We start from the raw sequence: 26,082 nt of genomic DNA, 5'->3' as shown, positions 1-26,082 counted from the left end.
CACTTCTCACACCTTGGACCCTCCCTCCTACACACTCCTCCACATGCCCATAAACTTGACACCTGTAACATCGTAATCTATTCGGCACATACGCTCCTCAGGATAACGTATATACTATATTATAACTTCACTTTGTCGGGCAAAGACTCAACTTCAAAACTCAAAATAACAAACAATGACTCTTCTGTTTCCCCACTCTCGCCACCCTGTCTGCGTCGCCTCAAACGAATAGCATCACTTACACCGGGAATCTTTCACCTCAGCTGGTCAACTTTTATATTTACTGCTACCCGTTATCACTCCTTTCATTGGTGCACTTTTCTTGAGAGCGAAACTATTCACTTTTCTTGCCCCCATTTGTTTTACTCTGAGCGCATTCTCCCTCTGACCAACAGAAACACAAACAATTATCACTAGACCACTTCTGGTTACCCTCACCGATTTCACATTACCCAACTCTTTTTTCGCCTGCCGTGAAACCACGAATGGATCAGCCAAGAGAAGAATCCACTTTTTCCACAAAATTCACAGACTCATCTTTTTCCTGACCCTGTCGTGGAATTATTCAGTTAATAATAATTCTCAAATACTGGAGCATGTGCGTTCAAATATACTTTTATTAATCAATATAACAAAAGCCGAGCTAATTCATGAAGTAACTCCCTTCCAGTCTTGGCACAAACTACTTATACATTTGTCCTCCTTACTTCATACTCATCGTAACTCCTCTTAATGGCTTATCACCTCTGGCATTTAACTACCGTTATCATATTGCCTTCATATTAGGACATGCGACCTGTAGAGTCACAGAAATATTTTCCTGCATGTAGGACCATAGCAACGGACCTTGGCACTTTACAGGAATAACCAATACATGTCCTCCTGCTGACTCCTGTGAAAGGGACACCCCTATTCTGGAAAAAAATCCAAGAGGTGTAACCGGGTCTAATGGTGTATAATGACCCAGAGCACAAAACTAGTGCACTAGTTTTGCTGGCTCCTTCTGAAATAAATAATTGCCACATACGTTTGCCCACTTACAAAGAAATGATCAGTCTATAATTTTAATAGTAAGTTTATTTGAACAGTGAGAGACAGAATAACAACAAAAAAATCCAGAAAAACGCATGTCAAAAATGTTATAAAATGATTTGCATTTTAATGAGGGAAATAAGTATTTGACCCCACTGCAAAACATGACTAAGTACTTGGTGGCAAAACCCTTGTTGGCAATCACAGAGGTCAGATGTTTCTTGTAGTTGGCCACCAGGTTTGCACACATCTCAGGAGGGATTTTGTCCCACTCCTCTTTGCAGATCTTCTCCAAGTCATTAAGGTTTCGAGGCTGACGTTTGGCAACTCGAACCTTCAGCTCCCTCCACAGATTTTCTATGGGATTAAGGTCTAGAAACTGGCTAGGCCACTCCAGAACCTTAATGTGCTTCTTCTTGAGCCACTCCTTTGTTGCCTTGGCCGTGCATTTTGGGTCATTGTCATGCTGGAATACCCATCCACGACCCATTTTCAATGCCCTGGCTGAGGGAAGGAGGTTCTCACCCAAGATTTGACTGTACATGGCCCCGTCCATCGTCCCTTTGATGCGGTGAAGTTGGCCTGTCCCCTTAGCAGAAAAACACCCCCAAAGCATAATGTTTCCACCTCCATGTTTGACGGTGGAGATGGTGTTCTTGGGGTCATAGGCAGCATTCCTCCAAACACGGCGAGTTGAGTTGATGTCAAAGAGCTCCATTTTGGTCTCATCTGACCACAACACTTTCACCAGTTATCCTCTGAGTCATTCAGATGTTCATTGGCAAACTTCAGACGAGCATGAATATGTATTCTTGAGCTCGCGGGTGCTGCAGGATTTCAGTCCTTCACGGCATAGTGTGTTACCAATTGTTTTCTTGGTGACTATGGTCCCAGCTGCCTTGAGATCATTGACAAGATCCTCCCATGTAGTTCTGGGCTGATTCCTCACCATTCTCATGATCATTGCAACTCCACGAGGTGAGATCTTGCATGGAGCCCCAGGCCGAGGGATATTGACAGTTCTTTTGTGTTTCTTCCATTTGCGAATAATCGCACCAAATGTTGTCACCTTCTCACCAAGCTGCTTGGCGATGGTCTTGTAGCCCATTCCAGCCTTGTGTAGGTCTACAATGTTGTCCCTGACATCCTTGGAGAGCTCTTTGGTCTTGGCCATGGTGGAGAGTTTGGAATCTGATTGATTGATTGCTTCTGTGGACAGGTGTCTTTTATTCAGGTAACAAGGTGAGATTAGGAGCACTCCCTTTAAGAGTGTGCTCCTAATCTCAGCTCGTTACCTGTATAAAAGACACCTGGGATCCAGAAATCTTTCTGATTGAGAGGGGGTGAAATACTTATTTCCCTCATTAAAATGCAAATCAATTTATAACATTTCTGACATGCGTTTTTCTGGATATTTTTGTTGTTATTCTGTCTCTCACGGTTGAAATAAACCTACCATTAAAATTATAGACTGATCCTTTCTTTGTCAGTGGGCAAACGTACAAAATCAGCAGGTTGATCAAATACCTTTTCCCCCCCACTGTATGTACTGAAAAATTCACAATGTATCCCTCCTCTGGGGCTAAATAGCCCCGCATCCCAAAATCCAATCCAGTACAAGTGCCCTCACAGAGCTAGAAAGAAGAATAAGAGCCCTTCTCAAGCCAATTATCCTTCTACAAACAGTTGAAAAGCATATGCATGCACATCCCAGCCTAGCCCGAGAGTCTAAATAAAGTAAAATAAAAACAAAAACATCATAATTACTAAACCAAACCACAAAATATATTATAAATTCATTCTGAATATGCCACCTAAACATATGCCCTCCCTCACAGACACCTTTATAACAACTATTTAGTCAATAACGAATAAACCTGTAAGAGGATTAAGGACATAGTCCGTGGACACTCGTATCCGGAAAACCCTATGTCACTTATATATCTAGGAGAACATATAATCAGAAGGTCTAACTTCATTAGTTGTATCATCCAAATTCACTCAACACACTCTTAACCCCAACACAATGATCAAACACCCCTTTGATACAATGCACATTCAAAGATTCAATATGACGATAATGTCCATCTCCTTCTCTTCAGCCTTTTGAACACCACTAACCTTGGTTAAAACCTGCAATCAGGATTAGGATCCTCATTATCCTGACATAGTCCGTAACTGAATATATGTCAGGAAGTTCAACATCTATTACATTCTATAACAATTGACATAGGTACGGCAACCCCATCCTCCCCCTGGGGCTACACCCCATAGGCATTCAGGATTTCCAAATGGACAGTCTAACGGTCCACCTTTAGTATTGCATGGTTTTCCACTTTGGTCAGTGTATTGTCCAGGAGGTCCAAAAACAGGGTACACCTCCACGACTGGGTTGGTAATGACAGTTTGTACAGTCATCTGTTTTACTGTGGTTTGGATGAGGAGAGATTTCAGGTAAAACACAACAGAATATAACACCCTTCACCACTAGTGCTATGCCGATCATGATTGCCATTTTTGTAAACATTGCACCCCATTTTCCCAGGATTGAGTCCAACCAGTCCCAGGCATGGGGATCATGTCCAGCATTGTCTTTAACTTCCTGTCGTAGTCCTTTAAGCTTGATCATTGCTTTAGTAAAATAACCATTAGGGGCAGTGTTATTGGGGCTGAAGGTGCAGCATTCATCTCCAAACATAACACAAACCCCACCTTTCTCTGCCAAGAGCCAATGTAAAACTTGCCTGTTCTGCCATCTCATTTTGCTAGTGGCCTGTACTTGTTCTCCCAAAGCGGTCAATGCAGAATCTGTATAGTTAATGAATCTTTGTTGGTTATAGTAAATGTAATTTATCCATTCTAGGTTTTTGTTTGGTGATATCCAAAGAAATGTTGATTCAAATCCTGATATAACCTCATCTCTTGCTTTGTATTCCTTGGGGATACCTCTAGGTTGACCTATTGCATCTATATAGACCTTGGAGTCAGACTTATATTCCCTCCTTACTCTATGTTTTGTAGTTTGTTGCTTAGCATCACTAGGATTCCATTCAATGACAGTTATCTGTTGAATCAACCTAAACCTTGCACAAAGGCCTGTTCATCCTTTTGGTAATGTTGCCCTTAATCGCTTCCCTTCACAAATCCAGAAGAAATCTGCCTCTACCACTGTCTGTTCTTCACATGGTGCAATTAATGGTAGTGCTAGAGTTTGATTTGGACAACTATCGTGAGTAATTACTGTTCCCACCCAACTTCCAGTTGCTTGATACGTGGCCCTTTTTGGTGTGTCTGCATTCCAATTGGTGTTCTTAGTTAAGTGCCATGTAGTCTCACATGTGCCTCTAAACTTCCCCATCTCATGTTGTCCTTTTGTGCTGTTAAAATATTCATATGGTTGTTCATAATCTATTTGATATTTATATGGGGTCTCTAACTTCTGTGCTTCCACCCGTACATCTAAGTCTTGACACCATTTTCCCCAGCCTGTTTGGTTGTAATATCTGTGATAGTGTGGATTTCCCAAATATGACAAACATTCAGCTGGACAATAAGGCCTTTCTGACCCCCTCAAATAACAAAAGTTTTGATTAAAGTCATCACAGTCCCTATAATCATAAGGATTAGGTACCACCACTAACTCTTTTAGTGGAGAGGGTGCACACAATAAGCAATTTGTCAATCTTAATTTAGATGCTGTATATTAAGCCCATTCATACCATTCATTATTTGCTACTTTCTTTAAAAATGTATCGTTGTATTGTTCTGGGGTTGAATCACCAATTGGAATTACAGACAACATTTTTTGATGTAAACTATTGGGATTGATTGGAGGGTTCCAAATGTTTTGGAGGTACCCAACTGACACTGAAGTTTCTGACCTATTTGTAATGGCATTGGGCGGTAGCTGGGTTGTTACTGCTGTTGTTTTTACTACATCTATAGCTGCTGTTGTCTTTACTACAGCCGTTACTGCTGTCTGTCTTGTCAGAGGCTCTAGATTGGGGTCAAGCTGGATAATTGTCACACTATTCCCTTCAGACCATTTAGTGCAAATGATTTCTATTATATATTCTTCACCTTCCTTTTGAACACGCTTGTCTATGGTAATCAGCCAATTAGCTTCTCTGTTTATTTCTATATTGCATCCTTCTGAGTCCCAGATGGCTTCTCCCAACGTCTGATGATGGGTCCATCCACAGAGTGCTATTTCTGGTAGAGGTCTGATTCTCCTAATTGAGAGGGACCTCTGAACTTCTGCGTCCGTTATTATTTGGGATGGAATGGGGATGCTAATCCTACTTTTATCCAAAGGAGATTTAATTTTAACTTGTTTTCTTACCCTACTTCTGACATACTCTATAGTTATAAGTGGGTCTATTGCCATGTTTCCTAGGTTTGCTGCTGTTGCTGTGAAGGCCATTTTACCACTCTTCAGTTGTTTTGGTTTCCACTGTCTGTCAGAGAGACCATGTGAGGGCAGAGAAGTCGATAGTAGGGAAATCTTCTCCCCATCCTCCTGCTGATGTTTATCCACCCCCTTTGACAGCGCCTCCGTCAGGGGTATCTGCCAGGGTAGGTATGTCATCAGGAGCGACAGGCATGTCACTCCTCCCCATCTCTGAACTCAGTGGATCTTCGGCGAGTGTATCTGTTGACTATTGGGAGTTGCGCCATGATCCTCGTCTCCTTCTGTTTCCTCCAGGCTCCTGCCTGGTGTATCAGTATCCTCTCTTTTTGTTCCCTCCGGGCTCAATGGTTGTTCAATCTCCGTTGAAGCTTTGGTGCAGTGGTTTTGATGGTACCATGTGGTGCTTCCTTCCACATGGACAGCTGTTTGTGTTGCTAAGACCACCTTGTAGGGACCCGTTCGCCTTGGCTCGTTCCACTTCCTCGTACCACTTGACAGGGAACCTCTGGTCCTGGTTCAGGTTCTCGACCTTTTTCCTGGAGATATATAACTTTATGTTTGGCAGTTGTCTCATATATGCTTTTAACTCCATTTCTAATTGTTCTAATGGGGGTTCTTTATAGGGCCCCCTTAGAGCTGGCACTGGCATAGGTCGACCTGTAAGCATTTGATGTGGTGTTAGATGCGTAGTTCTGTTAGTTTGCATGTGATACCTCATTAGAGCAAGCGGTAGCACATCCACCCAATTAAGCCTTGCACTAGCTCAAATCTTATTTATCTTAGCCTTAAGAGTACCATTTATTATTTCAACCAATCCTTGTGACTGGGGATGCTAAACTCATCCTAGTCTTTGTTTAATCCTTAGCTTCTATATCACCTGCTTTACTGTTTTTGGAATAAATGCTGAACCATTGTCTGAACTCATTTCTGTTGGTATTCCGAACCTAGGTGTTACTTCTCCGGTTAAGAATTGTATCACTGTTCTTGATCCCTGATCAGTTGAGGGTACTGCTTCTACCCATCTGCTGAATCTATCTATGATAACCAGCATGTATCTTTTACCATTTACTGGTTTTATCATATCCACATAGTCTATTACTAGGTGTCGGAATGGTCCTTCTGGGACCAGTATATGGCCTATGGGTGTGGTTATCCCTTTCCGCACATTATTTTGAGCACATATCTCACAATTCACTAATGCCTCATCCACCATTGCCTGTAGGTATGGTGACCAGTAGCCTTGTTTTTGAATCTTTCTTATCACCTCCCCCCTTGCGCAATGGTCCAACCCATGCACATCAGTAATAGGCAAATTAAGCAATATAGTAGGTGCCACTATGTCCCCTTCATGGGATCTCCAAAATCCCCTGTCTTCTTTGGTTGCCCATCTTTGGTGCCACATGGATTGCTCATACAGTCCGGCATGTTCCTGCATCCTAATGATATCATCTGACTGAGGTATTGATCCAAGGATAACCATCGGTGCTGTTAAAATTGGAATTGTGCATTTAGATGTGCATTTAGACAATTTGTACGTGATGTTGTATGGGGGTTCCATTACTTTAAAAAAAATCCTCTTTGTTTCCACACAGCTCCAAATAAGTTGCATTCTCCGTGTGCATAGGCTGAGTTAGTATATATATTTACTGTTTTACCTTTCCCTAAAACACATGCTGCAGTAAGAGCCATTAGTTCTGCCAACTGAGCTGAACATGGTTGTGGACAGTATTCAGTTTTTTCCTCTATAAAATCTTTTCCCCGTTTTCTTACTACTGCATATCCTGCATGGTTACCAGTATAGTCTTTATAACAGGAGCTATCTACAAAGTATTCTTCTAAATAAGTTCCTTCTCTGTCCAGAAAAGGCGTAGACTCAAGATCTGGTCTTAGTTTGGTAAATGTTAGAGATACTGCTACACAATCATAAGTAGTTCCTTCTTTCAACTGGATTTACTGTATTACATCGTTTAATAGAAACATCTGGATAATTTAGCAGGGTCATGTATTCTAAACTTCTTGCATTGGTTACTACACATTTTCCCTGTTCAATCAACTCTACTATTTTATGGTGTGTGAGGAGTGTTACTGGATATCCCATAGTTATGGTTGAAGCTTTATCATACGCATACTGCAATGCAGTCAATCCCTGATAACAAGGAGGATATCCCTGGGCAACAGAGTCCAGTTTAGTACTGTAGTAAGCAATGGGTTGCTTCCGCCTTCCACTACATGTATTCTGCATAAGTACCGTTGCTGCATAACCATCGCACCTGTTTGCTACATATAACAAAAATGGCTTTGTGTAATCTGGAGCCGCTAAGGCTGGTGCTGTCTGCATTTCCTTTTTTAATATTTCAAATGCAACCAGAGCATCATTGTTCCAGTCTAGTTTAGCCCTGAGATTAAGCTGACCTGCTTCTTTCATTATTTCTCTCAAGGGGGCAGTCTTCACTACATATTCTTCTATCCAGTCTGAGCTAAATCCAGTCATTCCTAAAAAGGTCATCATTTGAGCTACTTTTTGTGGCAAGGGTGCTTTACTGATTCCTTCCAGCTGTCCTGGTGCTATTGCCTTGGTTCTATCCTAGGTACTCAACCTGAGGCTGGCAGTATTGAAGTTTTGTTTTAGAGACTTTATGTCCTCCTTCTGCCAATCTCTGTAGCACTTTCATGGAGTCTGTGTAACACTGTTCTAGAGAGGGAGAACAGATTAGTAAGTCATCCACGTATTGAATTAATGTTCCACCAAGCACCAAATCTTCCAAATCTGCTCTCAGCACTTGATTGAATAAATGAGGAGAGTACTTAAATCCCTCTGGAATCCGAGTATAAGTAAATTGTTGTTCTCTGTACGTAAACGCAAACAAATGTCTGCACTCTTCCGCCAGGGGCACACTAAAAAATGCTCCACATAGATCAGTCACTGAAAGTACTTGGCATCTGGGGGGACATTGGTCAGCAATGTGTGAGGGTTAGGAACTTCTGCATCCCAGTCTAGTGCTATGTCCTTAATTGCCCTCAAGTCATGTACCAGTCTTCATTTTTTACCATCTGCTTAAAGAACCGGTAATAAAGGTGTATTACAGCAACTTTGTGTCTCTGTTAAAACCCCTGCTTTGATTAGTCCCTCAATTGTCATGCTTATGTCTTCCTCAGCTTCAGGCTTCATATAATATTGAGCTTTCCAAGGGGGTTTAGCATCCGGTTTTACTTTTATGCATACAGGATTTGCTGATTTAACCAATCCTACGTCTGTGTCATGTTGCGACCATACCCCTTCAGGTACATTTCTTTCCATTTCCTGTCTCTGTTCACTTATTGATTCAATATTATCTCCTAATTGTATTTGTTGATTAGCTGTAACCTCTAATACCATTGGATCCCCATTCATTACTGTTGTGGTCAGTATTTTTATAAAGGCTTTATCTTTAGATTGGAAAATCAATGGATTGTCTGTTTTATTCCATTTACAATTCTTGGCTTTCTTCACCATGGGTCCCAATTATTTTGCTTTGAACCCTTTGTTTACCAACAATGTAATGTGAGGGACAGAATCAGAGACATTATATCATTCCTCAACAAAGATAGATCCATCCCTATCCATTACATCCACTGCTGCTCCCTGTTTCCCTAGAATTATGCACTGAGACATAATTGGTACGGATTTTCCATTTGCGTTCATTATCCAAAGCTGTTCTAACAAATGGTCTTGGCAAGGATCATACTGCATTGTGCAGTGATACTCAGAATTTGCTCTACCAGCTTCAGGTATCTGGGCCTGAATAAACCTTCCCCATTTCTCTATGGTTTTATTTACTTCTGACTCGATGTTCCCTAACCAATACACATTTGCTGTCTCTCCTGTCATTACCATTTGCAGATTTACCCCTGTTCTATCAATAATTACCCCTTCAAGTGAGCACTTAATTTGTATTCCCATTTTGCATAGAGCATCCCTACCCAGTAAATTAATCGGAGTTTGTTCTGACACTAGTATAGGGAGTGTTGCTGATCTATCTTCAGCCGTCAGATGTACAGGAGCTGTCATTGGAATTAGTTGCGTTTGTCCCGAGAATCCTATAGTTTTGGCATATTTGCCAGACGTGGGGAGATGAGAGGCATAATTTGGATTTATACATGTGTAAGTGGCTCCAGAATCGATCATTATAGGTGTGCCTCTGTTCTCTATTTGAAACTGCAGCAAACTGACCCTCCCCTGTAGGATTCTCTGGGCACTCCTAGTATCCCTGATTAGGCCCCGCCTATGGGTTCACAGGGCCCTGTGGTTGTCTCTGATTATTTTGCCAGCTTCCTTCTTGGTTCCATTTATTTTGATACCCATTTCTTTGTGGTTCATTTTGGTTCCTGTTTCCTTGTATCTTCCATGCATTGGTAGGGCAGTTTATTTTGTGTTCTAGCTGGTGACATCCCCAACAGCTCCCAGGTGGCCCCTGTGGGCCGCTAAATCCTTTTCTCTGATTGTTCTGTGGATGTCTATGTTGCCCATTGTCATTATTACATTGTTGGGGTTGTTGTGCATACACATTTACTACTGGTGGTGTGGGTTGCACTTGGGCCTGCTGGACGGGAGGCAGTTGCGGCCCTCCTGGGGAGACTGCAGCCATAGTCCCTACTTCTGGCACAGGTGTTGTCACTGGAGCCTGGATTTTCATTTTTCCTTTGTAGGTCAATTCTTCCAGCTGAAGCTGAGTTATTTTTCTCTGAATGTTTTTTTCTTGTTCTGTGAGTTTCTGTTCATCCTTTCTGTGTTTTTCCACTGCATGAATGACACGGTCAAAGAATTCTTTGTGTGATTTTGAAGTCAGTTCCACTACATCCTCCAGCTTGCTTCTCACTGGCAGGGGCATGGCTTCTATCACTGAGTTTCGGAACAGAGTTGTCATCAGTGGGTCTCCCTCTGGATCCCGTTCTGTTTCCTGCCTCCATTGTTTCAGCTGTCTGTGTAAATACACAGCCTGATTCTCTGTCACCCCCAGTAGCTCTCCTTTTAGTGACTTTGTGTCCATCCGTGCAGGGTACTCATCTCTTAGGGCTCTCCAGACTGCTGGACGGTATGTATCAAAGTCCACTCCATCCCTCATTGGATCCCCTATTGCCGTTCTCAGGCCACTGGCATCCAGTACATCCTCCATTTTTGCCACTCCTACTACTCTCGCCAACAGTGCCTTCAGATCCACCACTGCCAGTAGTTTCCTCATGGTTTGCTCTTCAAACGTTCTGATCCATATTCCAGCTCCATCATGGAGGTCAGGTAGACAGGTAACCAACCATTCCAGGTCCTGTGACCCCCATGGAACGTAATGCCCTTGGGTCCCTTTAATCAAAATCTGGTATTGTGTACCATATCTTTCAGGTTCTTTCATCTTCCTCTTACTTCTTCTTTTCTCTCTTTCATCATCATAGACCATGTTCTTAAAACTGGCTATATCTTCTTCACTTTCCCGCTCTTGTATCCTACATGCCTGTTCTCTCTGTTTCTTTTCATTTGCTCTCTCCCTCTGTTCCCTTAAGTGTTTTTCTATCTTTCTTATTTCTCCATCATCCACCCTCCTGCTTATTGCTTCTATTTCAGTTACTATGTCTTCATCCAGTGAATCTTCATCTACATCCTTTTGAACCTTCATTTTAGCTAAGGCCTTACTTAATCCTTCATAACAATTCAACTTTTCTGGGTTCCTTCTTGCACCTTGCTCAATCTCCCGTCCTTTCCAAGTTCTTTCTTCTCTCTAAAGGAAGTGTAGAGGAAACAATCCCCTCATCCTCTAATTCCACTTCCCCTTTTATTTCTACTATTCCAGACACCATCGGGAATTGTCCATTGGCGTATGGTGTAGGTTCTGTAAACCATTCCACCTTCATCCTATCTGACCTTTCATTGTCTTTCTCTAACATTCTTCTAGCTGTTTTTATACTTTTTAACAATCCCTCTCCTTCTACTTTGAACATTTTCATCACCTCGCTTTCTCTAGCTCTTTTATTTTTCCTTTTCTTTCCTGTGTCCTTTGCTTTATGGTTTTTTATTAGAGTTTCCATTTCCTCACACACTGAGACATCAAATGTTCCCTCTTTCGGCCATTTAGTACCCATTTCCTGGTGCTTTTTTCCCATTTCTTAGACATTTCTTTTAGTTATTTTTTGCATAGGGGATGTCTAACACTCAGAATGTCTACTGCCGTTTTACTTTTATTGCGGCTTGCATTGTTTTGGTCTTCCTACCGTCAGTCTCAGTTTTATTCCTTTTTCGTTGTTAGATCTACCGAGTACTAGTATTTTCTTTAATATTAGTCTATAGACCGTTTGTATTTTTATAATTGCTGCTCTTTTAAGTAATTTTCCTTATTTATTCTAACGCTACGGATATTCTTGTTTCTTGGTTTATTTTGTATTTAATACTTTAGCTTTCTGTGAAATACGTATTTATTCTTTACTTCCTATTTTATTTTTTTGTGCTATTCCCTTATTAACCTGTCTGGTATCATTGGGACGCTAGCGTCCCCCCTCGACAATAGCCAGTGAAATTACAGGGTGCCAAATTCAAACAACAGAAATCCCATAATTAAAAATCCTCAAACATACAAGTATTATACACCATTTTAAAAATAAACTTCTTGTTAATCCAACCACAGTGTCCGATTTCAAAAAGGCTTTACGGCGAAAGCACACCATGAGATTATGTTAGGACAGCGCCTAGCCACAAGAAACCATACAGACATTTTCCAGCCAAGGAGAGGACTCACAAAAGTCAGAAATAGTGATTAAATGAATCACTAACCTTTGATGATCTTCATCTGGTGGCACTCCCAGGACTCCATGTTACAAAATAAATGTTCGCTTTGTTCAATAAAGTCCCTTTTTATGTCCAAAAACCTCAGTTTAAATTGGCGCGTTATGTTCAGTAACGCATTGTCTCAAATAACATCCGGTGAAATTGCAGAGAGCCAAATCAAATTACAGAAATACTCATCATAAACATTGATGAAAGATACAAGTGTTATACATAGGATTAAAGACAAACGTCTTGTTAATCCAGCCGCTGTGTCAGATTTCAAAAAGGCTTTATGGCGAAAGCACACCATGCGATTATGTTAGGACAGCGCCTAGCCACAAAACACCATACAGACATTTTCCAGCCAAGGAGAGGACTCACAAAAGTCAGAAATAGCGATTAAATTAATCACTTACCTTTGATGATCTTCATCTGGTGGCACTCCCAGGACTCCATGTTACACAATAAATGTTTGTTTTGTTCGATAATGTCCCTCTTTATGTCCAAAAAACCTCAGTTTTGTTGGTGCGTTTAGTTCAGTAATCCAAAGGCACAAAGCGCGCTCTCAACATCCAGACGAAAAGTCAAAAAGTACAATAAAAGTTTGTAGAAACATGTCAAACGATGTTTAAAATCAATCCTCAGGTTGTTTTTGTTATAAATAATCAATAATATTTCAACCGGGCAAAAGCTTCGTCAATAGAAAAGGAGAAACAAGAAAGGCGTGCTCCCGATCACGCGCTGGACTCATGTCTGGAAATTTCCACTGTCCACTCATTGAAAGTGCTGTATCTCCCTAATTTTTTAGAGTAAAAGCCTGAAACAATGCCTAAAGACTGGCCACATGTAGAAGAAGCCATAGAGATTGTGAACTGGGTCCTAAGTCTTTGTATGGTGGATAGGCTTTCAATGGAAAAACAGCCTTTCAAAATAATAGTACTTCCTGGATGGGTTTCCTCAGGTTTTCGCCTGCCATATCAGTTCTGTTATTCACAGACATTATTTTAACAGTTTTGGAGACTTTAGAATGTTTTCTATTCAAATCTACCAATTATATGCTGATCCTAGCTTCTGGGCCTGAGTAGCAGGCAGTTTAATTTGGGCACGATTTTCATCCAAAATTCCGAATGCTGCCCCCTACCCTGCCCCCTACCCTAGTCCTGCTGACTCCTGTTAAAGGGACACCCCTGTTCTGGAAAAAATCCAAGAGGTGTAACCAGGTCTAATGGTGTCTAATGACCCAGAGCACAAAACTAGTGCACTAGTTTTGATGGCTCCTTCTGATATAAATAATTGCCACATATGTACTGAAAAATTCACAATAACCCTCGGTGCATAACTCGGTCTCAGATAACTTCACCACACTTACCACCTCCATACTTCACCCTCCTTCACTTCCATTTCTCCTCCTGTCTTCAGCTCCCACTGCTTACATTTTCAAACCATCACTCTTTTTCACACAATTTTTTATCCGACTCAAGCTCACCCTCTTCTTCCTTGTCTCTTTGACCTCCTCTCCCTCTCTTTTTCCCTCCATTCCTCCTCTGTCTCCTGATAAAACTGCACTACTCCTGACAACCATCTTGTTCTTGCTTTCTATAGGGAATCCATTTCCACCACCTCGCCACGTCCTCAGCTGTCAGCTAGTTGTGTCCGATTCAGAAATGTTTCAAACCTCAGGTCTTGGGCCCGGACGAGGACGGGGGCTTTGTGTGTGTTTTTCGCCACTTATTCAGACCACTGATTCCGACGTGTTTAATATTTGTCTCCATAATGTCCCCCCATCAGGCTGAAGATGGTGGCGAGTGCAGACGAGATTTTAGCTTGCTCCGAGTAACTTTTATCCCTCTCAAACTTACTTAAATGTAACAGAACTTGGCTTATAGTAAACACAATAGAGAACAACGCTTAGTTGACCACTAATTTGATCTGAAACTTTGAGAAATGGCAGAACAAAATGTGCGAAAGAGCAAAGGGGAGAAGGCAGTTGCTAGCTGAGCACTCATACATTGGAGAAAATTCACCACCTGACTCCTCAGGAGAAGAAATGGAGGAATCTGGACATTCGGTTGATTCTGAAAATCCAGTCAATAGTCCCGCACCCAAAAAGACACAGAAAGAATTGTCTTTGCGTGAACTACAGGTCAACATAATCGATGCTATCTCTGCAAAGATAAACGAAAGAGCCGATGGTCTGGAAAAAATTATACGCGAGAACACATCAAAAATCGTTGACCTCGAGACCTCTCTGAATCATGCATACAACAGTATCGAAGTGCTTAAACTTGCAAACACTGCTACTTCTGAGAAATGCACTGCACAGGAGAAGACCATCGCAGACATGCAAGAGCGCTTATCGGAAGCAGAGCGATACTGGGGAAGTTGGCGGCTACGGCTTTACGGTGTCCCCGAGGACCAGGATGAGAATATGAAGCGCTTAGTAAGAGACATCTGTAACCGTGTGGCACTGGACTTCCCCGATGGATATATGGCTGTGGATGTCGCTCATCATATTGGGAAGAAGCAAGATGCCATTGTCAGCCGCACGATCATCATGCAGTTTGCTTTTCGCACAGCAAGAGATGCAGTTTGGAAGAAAGCAAAGGAAAGCGCCTTTCTGAAAGAGAAAATGTTGATTGGGTGAGGACCTGACTGCAGCAGACAAGGCAGCAAAGGCAAAATTGTGGCCTCTTGTACAACAGGCCCGAAATCAAGGAAAGGGTGGATACTACAGGGAATCAGAGCCTTTTTTGCCGATGGAAAATAAATACGACCGGGGTGATTTGTTCTGTCGGTATGTTTACAAGGTAGCTCCTTCCTCACTGCAAACTGAGCATTCTAGTTTTGAATGATGGTGTTACTGTTTACAAGTTAAGACTTATGTTAATACATATATGAAGCAACTTTTTATAGAGAGGGTAGAGTTGAGATTGTGGAGAATTTTTCTTTCTATTGTGTAGATATGGACCTCAATGCCAGGGGGATATGAAACCTGTTGAAGAGAAAAGCTTTTTTTTTGTTTTGTAAGGACTGCAACGCAGATCTTGTATTCGTTCAAGAAACACATTCATGCAAAGAGGACTATAATTAGTGAAAAAATCAGTGGGGCAATGTCATTTTGCTGGCCCACGGGACTAATCATTCAGCTGGGGTTGCAATTTTAGCACACAATTTCAAAGGGAAATCTTTGTTTACTCAAATGGACACCAATGGACATTGGCTAGTAGTGGTCATCAACCACATGGACAGATTATTTGTGTTGTGTAATATATATGGATACTGTTCTAGTCCTCGAAATAACTTACTTCTAGAGGAAATTGAAGAAATTCTTAAAAGTCTTCTGAGAAAATATCCATCCAGTCAGATTATAGTTGGTGGAGATTTTAATATGGTTTATTCTAATGAGACTGATAGATTGCCCCATAGGCCTAACATTGGTGTGAACAAGTTGGTGAATTTCTGCCAAAGCCTGGACTTAATTGACATATGGAGAGTTAAAAACCCTGGAGAGAAACAATACACATGGAGTAATAGAGATCGTTCTCTACAATCAAGAATTGATTTGTGGGTGATAACCTCTAGTCTTGAGCCCAACACTGTAGAGGTAAAAATACTGCCTGCAGTTCTGACGAATCATAAAGTCATATGGTTGACTGTAAGAATGTGCAGTAATGATGGTAAGAAATACTCTGGTGGTTATTGGAAATTAAATAACTCATTGTTATTGCATGATGATTTAAAAAATGTGATTAAGAATATAATTTCTGCTTACTGGATTTTATCTAATGCAGAATTTGGGAAATATTGGGGACTGTTGAAATTTAAAATCCGCTCAGCCTGTATTACTTTGGAAAACAGCTTGCTTTAAGAAGGAGATGTGTAGTAGCTGAACTCTCTAAGGCAATTGCGGATATCACAGAGATTGAGCATCTTGATCTTAATGAGAAAGCTAAATTGAATGACTTACAGAATCAACTAGATACATTGTATGAGGAAAAGGCTAGAGGAGCTTTCATAAGATCCCGAAAACAATAGCTTGAAAAAGGCGAAAAGGACAGTAGGACACTTTTTTAATTTGGAAAAGAGAGAGGGGAACTCAACACACTTCGGAAATGTAAGATTAATGGGGTTACCACTGAGGATAGAGAGTTGTTATCAGACTTTACCACTAAGTTATATGAGAATCTTTACTCCTTAGATAACAATTTGAGTGACTCTAAGGATCTCCTTGATTCTATAGAGAATGTTAATTCAGGTAGTGAAGAATTCAATTGGTCTTGTTGTCAAGATTTACCCATTATGAATATCCAGTATGGGGTTGCTCAGTTAAAAAATAACTAATCTCCAGATTGTGATGGATTAACCTCTGAATTTTACAAAACCTTCTCTGAAGAAATAGCACCATTTTTACTTGAAACCTTTAAGGAGGCTATAAAGAAGGGAGAACTACCTGCCTCGCTGAAGCAAGTGGTTATTACTCTTATACCTGAACCACACAAGGATCTCTTAAATATTGATAATTGGCGTCCAATCACACTCCTAAATAACGACTACAAAATTATAGCCTTAATCTTTGCAAAAAGGTTAAAGTCTTGCTTGAATGATCTGATTGATGAATGTCAATCAGGGTTTATGAAAGGGTGCCATATATCTAATAATCTGAGGCTGGTGTTAGACTTGGTTGAGTATTGTGATTTATTGGATGACTTCCCTGTTATCCTATTTTTGGATTTTCAGAAAGCATTTGATACAGTAAGTCACAATTTTATCTTTGATTGTCCTAAGCATTTGAAGTTTGGTCTTTTTTGTTGTTGATGCTATTAGAACTCTGTATAATGGTGGCAATAGTTGTATCAAGCTCTGTCATGAAACATCCTCAAGGTTTAACATTTACAAAGGAATACGACAAGTTGTCCAATTTCACCTTTTTTATTTTTGTTAGTTTCTCAAATTTTATGCTCATTAGTTCATAAAAGTCAATTTGAAGGCATTACATTCCAGGCCAGAGAGATCAAGATATCCCAACTGGCGGATGACACCTCACCTTTTTTGAAAAATGTGTCACAAGCTAGATTAGCATTGGATATCGTGAAGCAGTTCTCCAAAATCTCAGGTTTGGTATTAATTCTTTCCAAATGTGAGATGTTTGTTCTGAAAGAAGCTGTCAATCCAGCAGATTGTAACATCTCTGAAAAAGATACTGTAACCTACCTCGGTGTAAAAATCACCAAAAATCGTAAGGCTGTGAATGGTCTTAATTTAAACCCTGTAACTGAATCTGTCAAAAACAAGTTCTCCTCATGGTTAGGGAGGGATTTAAGTCTTCAAGGAAGGGTGCTTTAATCCAAAGCTAAGGGGCAATCTTGTGCATCCTATCTTTTTTAATCTATTGACATTCCCAAATCCACTTGCTGTACCTTAGATAGGCTTTGTACAACTTCATATGGAAAAACAAGCCACATAAGATAAAAAGAGATGTTATCAGAGATGTTATGTGACGGCGGTCTAAATGTCTTAGACTTCACTCTCTTCAATCAGATATCAAAGGTCAACTGGGTTAAAAGGTACATAAGAAATGCTCATAGTTTCTGGAATATTATAACTCATTTTGTTTTTCAGAAGTTGGGAGAGCTTCATTTTTTACTACAATGTCCATATATTGTGGGTAAACTTCCTGTGAAACTGGCGGCTTTTCACAAGCAGGCTTTAATGTGCTTGGCTTTGTTGTATAACCGCAACTTTTCACCTCATAAATGTTTTATATGGAACAATGGGTTGATATTACATATAAACAAGATGTTATTTTACCATAAATGGTTCTCGAAAAGCATTGTCCTTGTCAGCCAATTAGTTCATATTAGTGGGAATCTATTTACGAAAGGAGAATTTATGAAAGATACAACTTTGAGGATATTTTCTACAGGAAGTCTATTCCCTCTGCGATATTTTATTGGGCTTCATCGTTTGATGTAAACTGGCGCCGTGCTTGGCTCACTCCACACAAATTTATGGTGACCAATAAAGTAAAGATCTCCTTTAAGATTATCCATAGATTCTATCCGTGTAATAGATTGATTTCTAAATATATACCTGATGTTACCAGTGAATGCAGTTTTTGTGAACTAGAAACTGAATCTATTGAACACTTATTCAGTCATTGTTTATATAGTGAAGTGTTCTGGACTGATGTAAAACTATATCTTGGCCTCAAATTGCATACAACCATTGAAATTTCTAAGTTTGACATATTATTTTACTACACTGATTCCACAATTGAACGTGAGTATGTCATAAATCTCTTTATTGTATTAAGGAAAAATCTTCATACACAAATCAAAATTTATGAAGAAAAATCCCCTTTTCTTAATTTGTTTATCTGATTTGGAAAAGAGTCATTAAAACGTATACAAAACAAAATGTCAAAAAAGTCTGTATTTGAATTCATATAATGTGGATTAGTTAAAAAAAAAAAAAAAAATCTAATTTCTTTGTGGAATCCCGCTGGCTGTTATGTTTATGTTTTGCATGTTACTTTAAAAAATAAAATAATAATAATAATAATTAAAATAAATATATATAAATAAATAAAATAAAAATATATATATATATATAAAAAAAATATATATATATATATATATACTGCTCAAAAAAATAAAGGGAACACTCAAACAACACAATGTAACTCCAAGTCAATCACACTTCTGTGAAATCAAACTGTCCACTTAGGAAGCAACACTCACAGAAGTGTGATTGGCAATAAATTTCACATGCTGTTGTGCAAATGGAATAGACAACAGGTGGAAATTATAGGCAATTAGCAAGACACCTCCAATAAAGGAGTGGTTCTGCAGGTGGGGACCACAGACCACTTCTCAGTTCCTATGCTTCCTGGCTGATGTTTTGGTCACTTTTGAATGCTGGCGGTGCTTTCACTCTAGCGGTAGCATGAGACGGAGTCTACAACCCACACAAGTGGCTCAGGTAGTGCAGCTCATCCAGGATGGCACATCAATGCGAGCTGTGGCAAGAAGGTTTGCTGTGTCTGTCAGCGTAGTGTCCAGAGCATGGAGGCGCTACCAGAAGACAAGCCCGTACATCAGGAGACGTGGAGGAGGCCGTAGGAGGGCAACAACCCAGCAGCAGGACCGCTACCTCCGCCTTTGTGCAAAGAAGAGCAGGAGGAGCACTGCCAGAGCCCTGCAAAATGACCTCCAGCAGGCCACAAATGTGCATGTGTCTGCTCAAATGGTCAGAAACAGACTCCATGAGGGTGGTATGAGGGCCCGACGTCCACAGGTGGGGGTTGTGCTTACAGCCCAACACCGTGCAGGACGTTTGGCATTTGCCAGATAACACCAAGATTGGCAAATTCGCCACTGGTGCCCTGTGCTCTTCACAGATGAAAGCAGGTTCACACTGAGCACATGTGACAGACGTGACAGAGTCTGGAGACGCCGTGGAGAACGTTCTGCTGCCTGCAACATCCTCCAGCATGACCGGTTTGGCGGTGGGTCAGTCATGGTGTGGGGGGGCATTTCTTTGGGGGGGCCGCACAGCCCTCCATGTGCTCGCCAGAGGTAGCCTGACTGCCATTAGGTACAGAGATGAGATCCTCAGACCCCTTGTGAGACCATATGCTGGTGCAGTTGGCCCTGGGTTCCTCCTAATGCAAGACAATGCTAGACCTCATGTGGCTGGAGTGTGTCAGCAGTTCCTGCAAGAGGAAGGCATTGATGCTATGGACTGGCCCGCCCATTCCCCAGACCTGAATCCAATTGAGCACATCTGGGACATCATGTCTCGCTCCATCCACCAACGCCACGTTGCACCACAGACTGTCCAGGAGTTGGCGGATGCTTTAGTCCAGGTCTGGGAGGAGATCCCTCAGGAGACCATCCGCCACCTCATCAGGAGCATGCCCAGGCGTTGTAGGGAGGTCATACAGGCACGTGGAGGCCACACACACTACTGAGCCTAATTTTGACTTGTTTGAAGGACATTACATCGCAGTTGGATCAGCCTGTAGTGTGATTTTCCACTTTAATTTTGAGTGTGACTCCAAATCCAGACCTCCATGGTGTTAGGGTTGAACTGGCTATTTGTATGCATAACTTATATAATATACGGTGGAAGCTATGCTACAATGTTAAGTATATAAACTATGGATAAATCAACTGCTGAAGACCAGAAGAACTACAACCGGCAACAGGAAGTGCGTCACGACGCTGGGACCAGCCTGCACGCCGACGATCGGAGGAGCAAGTTTAAACCACGCTCCTCCTCCCTCTGACAGGCCAGCATTGAGCAGGAACTATCTCTGTCAGAGTATAAAAGAGAGAACAATAGGATGTGTCGCTCTCTTCTCTGTTTTGCCCTGTGAGGTAAAACAGCGAGACCGTATATATACGAACCACCCATTTACCACACACGTGTTTGCATTAATTAAAGTACAAATAAATCATAAGTTACTATGTGCTGACTATTTTGTTCTGATACCAGAAACGAACTGTCGCAACTTTAACAATGGGTTGATAAATTGGATTTCCATTGATTATTTTTGTGTGATTTTGTTGTCAGCACATTCAACTATGTAAAGAAAAAAGTATTTAATAAGATTATTTCTTTCATTCAGATCTAGGATGTGTTGTTTAAGTGTTCCCTTTATTTTTTTTGAGTGATATATATATATATATATATATATATATATATATATATATATATATATATATATATATATATATATATATATATATATATATATATATATATATATATATATATATATTTGTCTCCATAGAAACATTTCCTGTGTGTCTTCAACCTCATTCCCGCCCCGGGAACAAGACCTGTGATTGGTTTATTTACCACGCACTGCAATCATGTGACTAATCAGAGCGCTCTGGGTTAGCTCAAATGCGACGCAGCAGGTGAGACTGGAACAACATCAATATTGTAGCATTTCATAGCCTTACACCATTAACGTATAAATCATTAAAATAACAAACATTAGATTAATACAAATAGCAATACACTTCTCGTATAATTTTAAGAATAGATCAATTCGACCCTCTCTTCTTTGCTATAATGGAAGGTTCTCTCTAACGGTACTCCAATCACATGTTTCGTTTTGTCGACTGCCCACCAAGCAGCAGGAAGGTAAACTTTGAGCCCTGCACAGACCGAACAAGTATTTTACAAGGTTTTTGATTTTATTCACACTGTAGTTGTCTTTGAGTAAATACAACATGGAAAAAGAAAATCTCTCCGTGGTGTTGCATTCCCAGGGCGACCTCAGACTGGTAATAAAGTAGTCTCTAAACTTTGTCATTATGATATAAGCAGATCGAGATTTAATGAAAACTGCAGCTTTCGGTCAATATCACAAAGTTGCTAACCAACGTTAGTTAGCTCATCTGCTCATGGCATAGCTTCGTCCCAGAACTAGCCATTTAAATTACCATATATAATATTAACAATTTTGACTTACCTTTTAACATAAATGTAATCAAACATTAAAAGTAAAATGTTTTAATATAAATTGTCATTTAAATGGCTGGTTGCGGGACGCGAATGGAGAAATAATTACGATTGATTATCCGAATGGTCAGACTAATTGTGACGATTGATTTCTTACAGGAACAACGACCCATCCCTGAACCAGGTCCAAATGGTATAAGAAACAATGTATTATCCAGACAGCTTGTACAATATATTTCTCCATTTGATTTTTAATTGTGTACAGTTTGTGTATCCTGTGGCGCAATTGCTTGTCTTTCCTTTATTCAGAGGTGTTGCTTCAGATGCATTCAGTTGGGATCTGTGGGTCGGATGTGCACTTCTGGCAAAATGGACGCATAGGTGACTATGTGGTAAAAAAGCCCATGGTGCTGGGGCATGAGGCCTCTGGTCGGGTGGTGAAGGTGGGCTCAGCAGTGAAGAACCTCAAAGAAGGTAAGAACTGTGCAAGCATGTGAGAAGGAAGTACTCATTTGATTCAATGTTGTTTTGCTTTTAATGCAGGTTAAAGTTCACCAGTAAAAAAAAAAAAAGAAAATATAATGCAACTTTGGATTGGCTGTGTCAATTATTCATATGTGTTGGATAATTAGGGGATAGAGTCGCTGTAGAGCCAGGTGTCCCTCGCGAGATAGATGAGTTCTTCAAATCAGGACACTACAATCTTTCCCCCACCATCTTCTTCTGTGCCACACCCCCTGATGATGGGAATTTGTGCAGATTTTACAAACACAGCGCAAACTTCTGTTACAAGTGAGTTCATTATTTCTACAAGGACAGATAACTGTCAACATACTGCCATTGTAGAACATTGGGGGTAACGTGACAAACCTACATGGCTTAAGTTCTCTCTGTTTCTGTGTATGAACAGGCTGCCTGACAATGTGACATATGAGGAAGGGGCTCTGATTGAGCCGCTGTCTGTGGGTATTCACGCCTGCCGCAGAGCTGGAGTGACCCTGGGCAGCAGTGTACTGATCTGTGGGTCAGGTAGGTAAAGCTCAGCTGTCATTAATTGTTACTGTTATTTACTGTTACTGCAGCTTGGACCCATGAAGTGTGACACAATTTAGCAGTTGCAGCTATTCAGGTTTTATGTCCAGTCATTCAACTACTACAAGACATGATAAAATGAAATAAAAATCTATGTAACTTTGCAGAACATACAGCCAATAAGAAGTATGGCGGTTACTACATTCCACTAACATGCCCATGCAAGTTCGGGAAATTTTAAGAATGTGGTTTAGTTACAGAAGTGAGAATCATGCTGACACAGCATAATAACGGTGGGGAAACCCAGTGAACTTAAACACCTGTAGTAACAGACTTGATATTTAACAAATCCACTCTGCTGGTAACCGAGCGTGCTTTATAAACAATTAACACATGTAAATAACGATCAGCTCTTGCTTTTTAGTTAATGATAGATGTATTTTCGATATAGACCTGGCGATAGACTAGTGCCCTGTCCAGGGAGTGTACTTTTACGTCAAGTTGCCTCAAGCTACTGAATCAGGCGATAGGCTCCTGCCCTATGGGCCCTTCTGGCTCAGACAAGGCTTACGTACTATTTCCTATACCGACCCCTCATGTCATCACTTCTAGCCCTCATGCACACAGTTTCACATTGACCAGCTAAGTTGAAAAATATCCTGTAAGGTTACTAGCACAGCCTCGTATCCCCATCGAGTGCATCGGCGTGGAGAGCAGTGTCCAAACTTCCAATTAACATGTGCACATTCAAACTAAGCAGTTCTCTTTTCCCTATCACAGGACCAATTGGGCTGGTCTGTCTGCTGGTGGCCAAGGCTATGGGTGCCTCACAGGTGGTCATAACTGGTAAGGCACAGGGTGTAATACTACACTCTTTATGGGATCTGTTTTGTTTCTCTCATATCTAAATGGTCAACCAGGGACTTCCTTCTTTTGAACGGGCTTTGAAGTGAAAAGGTACACATGTGGGTACATTAGTAATACTGTGTGCTGGCCCAGTATAGTAGGGACTGCCACAGTACTATTTTTGTCTTTCCTGTTTCAGACCTGTCAGCAGATCGCCTGGTCATGGCCAAGGAGCTGGGAGCAGACTTCCCTCTGACTGTGAAGAGAGAGGATGGGCCTGAGGAGCTGGCTAAGAGAGTTGAAGGACTGCTGGGAGCACAGCCTCATATCACCATTGAGTGCACCGGTGTGGAGAGCAGTGTCCAGACTGCCATTTATGTAAGTACAGCCACAAGAGTGATATTAGAGCCCATGGAAATACTGTACTGTGAAATGTTGCCGTTTTCTCTTACAAAAAAACAAAACTATTGCAACCGGACAAAGAACTGATGTTGGTACGAGATGGAGGGAATGTTGGAGCATAACTAAAGAAATTACAGTTAATGAAAATGTACACTTAATCCAGTATGAACTAATCTATAGAATTTATTATACAAGAGAGAAAATTCACATTCTACAGCACAGCAACAGAATCATGTCTTAAGTGTAAAACTAATAATGACTCAATAAAAATGATTAATGCTTTCTGGGAACGCTAGAAAGTCCTAAGGTTATGGGCGGAGACAGTTGGCTGTCAGAAGTATTAGAATGTAAACACTTTTAATCCGTCTGTCTGCATATTTCAAGACATTGCATATGGGGGAGTGGTGAGAAACGCATTAAGAAGGAAAGATATTCCCCAAATGAACTTTTAACAAAGAACACATGTTAATTGAAATGCATTCCAGGTGACTATCTCATGAAGCTGGTTGAGAGAATGCCAAGAGTGCAAAACTGTCATCAAGGCAAAGGCTGGCTACTTTGAAGAATCTCAAATATAAAATATATTTTGATTTGTTTAACACTTTTTTGCTTACTACATGATTCCATGTGTGTTATTTCATAGTTTTGATGTATTCACTAGTATTCTACAATGTAGAAAATAGTCAAAATAAAGAAAAGCCTTGAATGGGTAGGTGTGTCCAAACTTTTGACTGGTACTGTGTATATATATGCTTGCTGCCAGGCTACACGTCCTGGAGGAGTGGTGGTTCTAGTGGGGTTGGGTGCAGCGATGACCACTATCCCACTGCTTAATGCTGCTCTCAGAGAGGTGGACATCAGAGGGGTCTTCCGCTACTGCAACACGTAAGTGAACCTCCTTCTCTCACGTTAACTAGGTACAGAAAATAAGTTGTCTTTTACACTGCCATTCATCTCACACAACAGAGCCCTGAAGCCAGCTCAGGACGTAGGTCTTCAAATCAAATTTTAATTGTTTCATAATCAGGCAAGTCAGTTAAGAACAAATTCTTATTTTCAATGACGGTCTAGGAACAGTGGGTTAACTGCCTTGGGATTCGATCTAGCAACCTTTCGGTTACTGGCCCAATGATCTAACCACAAGGCTACCTGCCGCCCCAGACTAACAGTGAAATGCTTACTTACAGGCCCTTCCCAACAATGAGAGGTCTTCAGAAATATGGTCCCTAATGTTCCAACAATTACAGCAAGTTGTGTTTATCAGTTGTCTTGTAACTCAACTGTTAATGTGTTTTTGTCTTCTTATTCTAGCTGGCCAATGGCTATAGCGATGCTGGCCTCTAAGAAGGTGAACGTGGCTCCCCTGGTCACTCACCGGTTCCCCCTAGAGCAGGCTGTGCAGGCCTTCGAGACCACACGCCAGGGACAAGGGGTCAAGATCATGCTCAAGTGTGACAAGACTGACCAGAACCCCTGAGAGGACTGGGAACACCAGGATCAAGAGAGTCAGTATAGACAACCACAGCGCTGTAGATCTAACAGTTGATTTTTCTGTTATTTGTCTATGTTGCCCCATGTTATTGTACACTTTCAATGTTTGGATTTCAATGTCTGATTATGTTCAGGCTTACATCTTAATCAGGTTACCTGTTGCCCAAACAGACATTTTCACTCTTGAAATGTGATATTTGGAGACACTATGAAACTTAGTATATGATTTGGCAAAAAGTTGTGCTCACAGCAGCTTTCTTTCATCATGTGATTTCAAGTTGCTTTTGACTGTAATTACTTGATTACCATATTTGTATAAGATGAAGCAAAACTATTAAATACAGCCTTTGAATCTTGTTATAAACCAGAAAGTATTGAAATATTTTAGCTGTTTTTTTGTCTAGTCCTCTAGTCAGTACCTAGCTGCTGCCACCAGGAGGAGGTAGAGACTAATTCACACACTGTATTTCAAGTCCAGTGTGTTGCACATACTGTAATAGAGAATCAATCTCCTGTCCATACAATAAATATTTAAAAAATGTAAATGGTTTATGTGAAACTGTTGACTGATAAAACCTAATGACAATTCATAGTAAAACAAATA

At 40.8% G+C, this 26,082-nt stretch overlaps 1 protein-coding gene across 4 annotated transcripts in view; it reads left to right on the top strand.

The window, feature by feature from the left end:
* Positions 1–26,023, top strand: part of LOC106562152 (sorbitol dehydrogenase) — a 30,042-nt gene extending 4,019 nt beyond the window's left edge. Inside the window, exons 1-9 of one of the 4 annotated variants that reach the window (XM_082957755.1) lie at positions 15,887–15,907; positions 21,867–21,900; positions 22,017–22,181; positions 22,340–22,499; positions 22,618–22,736; positions 23,520–23,585; positions 23,785–23,963; positions 24,751–24,872; positions 25,299–26,023. In XM_082957755.1, coding sequence (XP_082813881.1) covers positions 15,902–15,907; positions 21,867–21,900; positions 22,017–22,181; positions 22,340–22,499; positions 22,618–22,736; positions 23,520–23,585; positions 23,785–23,963; positions 24,751–24,872; positions 25,299–25,464 — 1,017 coding nt within the window. In that variant the 5' untranslated portion in view covers positions 15,887–15,901 and the 3' untranslated portion in view covers positions 25,465–26,023. Of the gene's footprint in view, positions 1–15,886; positions 15,908–21,173; positions 21,530–21,866; positions 21,901–22,016; positions 22,182–22,339; positions 22,500–22,617; positions 22,737–23,519; positions 23,586–23,784; positions 23,964–24,750; positions 24,873–25,298 lie in introns of those variants that run through there. The other 3 variants (XM_014126828.3, XM_014126827.3, XM_082957756.1) reach the window with 3 other exon arrangements.
* Positions 26,024–26,082: the final 59 nt, after the last annotated feature.

The sequence above is a fragment of the Salmo salar genome, chromosome 11 (genome assembly GCF_965601325.2).
Source record: "Salmo salar chromosome 11, fSalSal1, whole genome shotgun sequence".
In the NCBI taxonomy this organism is placed as follows: Eukaryota; Metazoa; Chordata; class Actinopteri; order Salmoniformes; family Salmonidae; genus Salmo; species Salmo salar.
This window is presented reverse-complemented; position numbering and strand designations above follow the sequence as displayed.